The following is a 4,298-nucleotide window of genomic DNA, read 5'->3' as shown; positions in this document are numbered from 1 at the left end:
TTGCAGTATGAACTCTGGATTTATTTTCGGGCAGCATACATGTACTGGTGTTGTAGCACGATCACTTGCTTATTATACCACCAGTCCTGAATGTCCCACACAGTTCAATAATTTGATTCAATAGCATCAATAATCATTAAATTGGCAGATGCTAAATACTCTAATTAATCTAAGATTCTAGATCATTTTAGCATCAATGATCTAAAATGATCCACATTTCTGGTGGCTCAATTCCGTTTCGTGTCTAAGATCTTTTTCGTATTCGGTCTTCCAAATATTATTATATTAGTTACTGCGTGATACTTTCTCACCATTTGGTAAACGTTCAAGTAATCGATTTTTAATGATTAAAATGGAGCTGATTTGAAGGAGTCAAGGCAGTGAAACTGCGAATGTATGATAAAAATTGTTAGGTACAAAAAGAATACCATGAGCTTACTTCAGGTTCATAAATAGCAATTAATCCCCATACAAGAAAGATCCACAGATCTGAGACTAGTAATTAGCTGTTCAGACAAAGCCAGACCTAATGCAAAGATGACACAGGCCCAACAACATAACCTATACCACAAGTACTAGGGGTCATTTTAATCGTCCACTTCTGGCTTCACAAAGAATTCAATAAAAGCAATCCGGCTTGGCTGTTGAGCCCCTCTAGAAACATTATGGTAGGATTGTATACCTTGTCTAGCAACTGAAACCAGATGCTGGATTTTGAGCATCCCTCCCCTTCCAATCGTCACCTTACTCCCACGATTTTCCTTCAAGACACTACTTGGAACATTTGAGGTAGTGGCACGAAGAAACTTGTACTTATACCTAGCAGAAACCGGAGTTAGCACAAAGAAGCAGCTGAAGATTCTAGGCTTAAGAGTTTTTACCTGTACGATACTTCATGGTCACACTGGAATGCAATTAGAAGATCAGGATTTGCGTAGTAGGAGAATTCAATCTGTAGAATGGAATAAGTAGCACTGAGCTATGGACACAAATGGATACCGTATAACAGAACAACTTACGACACACCTCCAAGTCACCATGCCCTTCGCCTATGAATATTACGGAAGGAGGGTTTGGTTGAAATTGAATCTGAATGCTTGAGCCTGGCCACTCAAGGTCATCAACTGATTCTTTTAGGATGGCAGACTGACATTTAAAGAGATGAATCATTATCTCTGAGGCACTTGAAGTTAAAATTTGTAACAGTGAATATGGAGGAAGTATTGCAAGTACCCTGACAGTAAAAGTGACTGGAGTATCCCCTGCATGCTCAAAATGGTAGTCCCACGAGACAGTATCAGGAATTCTGGTTCTGATTTCTGCGTGCATACATGCATCTTGGGAGTCCACCGACCTGTGAACCAAAATACAACTCATGACCAAAAGGCCAACCAAAAATCTACTGGTAATTAATCTTTTTCTATGGTCCAATAATGAGCTACAACAATCTCCGGAATTAATTTAAAATCTCAGGATGCAGACAGGGACAGATGTCGGTGCGACCATTCCTCCTGCGCCGCCTAAAAGGCCTAAACGGCAAGTAGACAGGCTGCCAAAGTTAAGTGGGCTTCACGGAAACGTCCGTCTCGCCCCTAGTACTCCTTGCAGCCTCGCACGCGCAGCACCCAAGGTCACCTCGTTGCCGTCTGGCCACCACTTGTCCCCGCCAAACCTGTTCGACGCCAAGTTTTCCAGTATCCACCAGCACCACCTCGGGCTCGGCTCCCTTCCCGTCGCTGCCTGTGGAGCAAGATGTCGAGCACGGTGGAGGTAGCGGCAGAACACACAGTAGTGGATGGGGGAAGAAGCCGGCGGCGGCGGAGGAGAAGAGCCCGGCAGGGGAGGAGGATAAGAAATCATCAAGCGAGGGCGTGGACATCCACATCAGCATAGAGGGCAAGGAGCAGGTCTGATCTCCCTCGCCACTGAAATTTTCTCCTCTTTTCTAACTCAATTATGCACCCGACAGGTACATATGAGGAGATGCAGGCAATCTAATGTGTTTCCAAACGATCCCCTTGCATAATGTTGATCTACAGAGATGAACTCCCAACAAACTTGTGAGCCTATTGGCTACCTTCATCAGCACATAGTTCAGTGACACATCTGAGTTGATTTTTTAGGACTTCTGCATCATGTTTCGTCTTTGAGCGCCACTAATGCAGTAATATACCTACCATGTTACAAAGGCATACGATTTAGAGCTGTACTATTCACATGTGTTCCCCAATGCTTGTGAGCTGTGGACCTTTCTTGCATTCTGCTCTGGTATCCATACATTGCTTGCATGCTTCCTCAACATTCTGCATATCAGAAGTGCTGGACACGCCCGTTGATCTTGTTTCTGCATATCAGAATACCCCAATATATGTGCAGCATAAATACTACTGAGGCGGCCTAGGTGAAGAGATAATCATGAAGAAAGATGGTCAGTACCAACTGGGATTGTTGGCTAGGCTTGGATAGTGCTGGGTGCTAGATAATATTCAGATTTTAGTTAGTTCAGAGTGTTGGTTTATACATTATTTTTGGATTAGGGAAGGACTTCTTAGTTGCCTGTGTGTACTAGTTACATGCCTATAATTGACTCGAACTGTTCAGAGAAACATGAGACAAATATTTTCTATTTCAGATAAAAACTAGCTTCTTGGCTACCTTCTGTTGCATAATCAGAGTGATAGCAGCCAGTTTTTTGTCAATAAGAATATAAAAGGAATCTAGAGGGTTGGGTGATGAAGAATGCTAATGCAGTTGCACTATATTTTACTAGTACTTTACTGCTTTTATGTTTACTCTGGTATCAAGGAAGAGATCAAGCTTTAACTTTGCTGATGATGCTGAGAAGATCCACTTGTTGGTTGATGCAGAGGAAGACGATGTCTGAAAATCTGCAGTTGAAGAGAAATAAAGAAAGGAAGAGGAGGGAAATTGCATCGCTCGTCGTGTGCTAGCTATTCAAGCATAAACTGTAGCATCAGAATCTTCTTTTAGCGTCAGTGGAAGAATCATTAGTGATCACAGGAGCAGGCTAAAGAGTGACACAGTCGATGCGTTGATATGCCTCCAAGATTGGCTAAAGGCTGTTGGTAAGTTTTTCTAATACTGAATAGTGGAAGAATACTTGGTAAGCTGGGTAGCTAATCCTGAATATGAGAAAACAAATCCTATTAATGTTTGTCTTTGTCTCACAATGCCTCAAACTACCTAGCACATGTTCTACTAAGCAAGCAAGTGCCATGAAGATTGAAGAAACCACCATCCCTCAAAGCCAAAGGTGTGTGTAAGGCCTTAGGTGTGTGCATGGCTTTGTATGTATTGAGAGATATCTTAAATAGATGAAGTCTGTGTAAGATCTTTCCCAAATTATTCCAAGAAGAGGTTGGTGTAACCGTGTAAGAGAATTATTTAAGCTAGCTGATCTTTTTAGCAATGATGAGAAATATCATGCAATTGTTACATTGTTGCACTTGTTACCGCTGCGACAACATCATAAGGGCCGACAATATGAGCTGGACAGCTTGCTGGCACGTGTCAACTTGTTATGATCATTAATCCTTTATGATATTTTGTGCTGATAGTTAATCATATATATGATATTGCCATCGATATGGTATTGTTTACTGGTTGCTGAGCTAAGCATGACCTTTATACCAACATAACATGTTGTTCATATACTGTAATTAAACCACGTGTGTTGCATATTGTCCAACTACTATGTTCATGTTACTGATGACTGGTCACTCTGTTTCTTCCAGGCAGGGTTGAAGGAATGAGCAGTTGTGATTCTCACTGACTTAGTTGCATCAACGTGGCCGGTGATTTTTTATACTTTATTTGAATGAACTCACTGGATGCATGTCTTGGTCTACCAAAGTTTCTATTGTTTATTGTAATAAAATGTTTCTGAATACCTAAACCAAGAAATTCGAGCTCCTTAAGATCTGGTATCTTATTTCCTATATGGTTATGGTTGTGGCCAACGAACGATTATTCAATAAATTGCCAGCTTGATGGTTCTCCTCTTCTATTGGAAATGAAATGCTCCCAGTTTTGTGGGTAAACTCATGTGTTCTACGCATGCCTGGCTGTCAGTGTAACCGAGGCTCGTTGTTTGCAACTGCTGTGAGTTTTTTGATAAGCTGTTTTTGAACAAATCAGTCAAGTAAGGATCTTTGGGAATGCATTTTTCTTTATAGTGGTTATTCATACTTTCAATAGTAATATTGGTCTAGCAGAGCCATGTTCTGTTTTGATGGACTGGCACTTTTATCTGGCCAAAGCAACTAAAGGCTACTGAA

General features: G+C 41.3%; 1 protein-coding gene across 1 annotated transcript; it reads right to left on the bottom strand.

Moving 5' to 3' along the window:
* Positions 1-414: 414 nt before the first annotated feature.
* On the bottom strand, positions 415-1,377 carry LOC124704597. Its single transcript, XM_047236870.1, has 4 exons — positions 1,234-1,377; positions 1,027-1,146; positions 882-952; positions 415-819 (listed from the first exon to the last, which is right to left on the bottom strand). Exons 1-4 carry the CDS (start codon positions 1,375-1,377, stop codon positions 588-590), a joined length of 567 nt encoding a protein of 188 aa, XP_047092826.1. The 3' UTR covers positions 415-587.
* Between the last annotated feature and the right edge of the window lie 2,921 nt (positions 1,378-4,298).

This window comes from Lolium rigidum, chromosome 1 (genome assembly GCF_022539505.1).
Source record: "Lolium rigidum isolate FL_2022 chromosome 1, APGP_CSIRO_Lrig_0.1, whole genome shotgun sequence".
Taxonomy (NCBI): domain Eukaryota; kingdom Viridiplantae; phylum Streptophyta; class Magnoliopsida; order Poales; family Poaceae; genus Lolium; species Lolium rigidum.
Note: the sequence above shows the minus strand (reverse complement) of the source record. Positions and strands in the feature narration are given on the sequence as shown.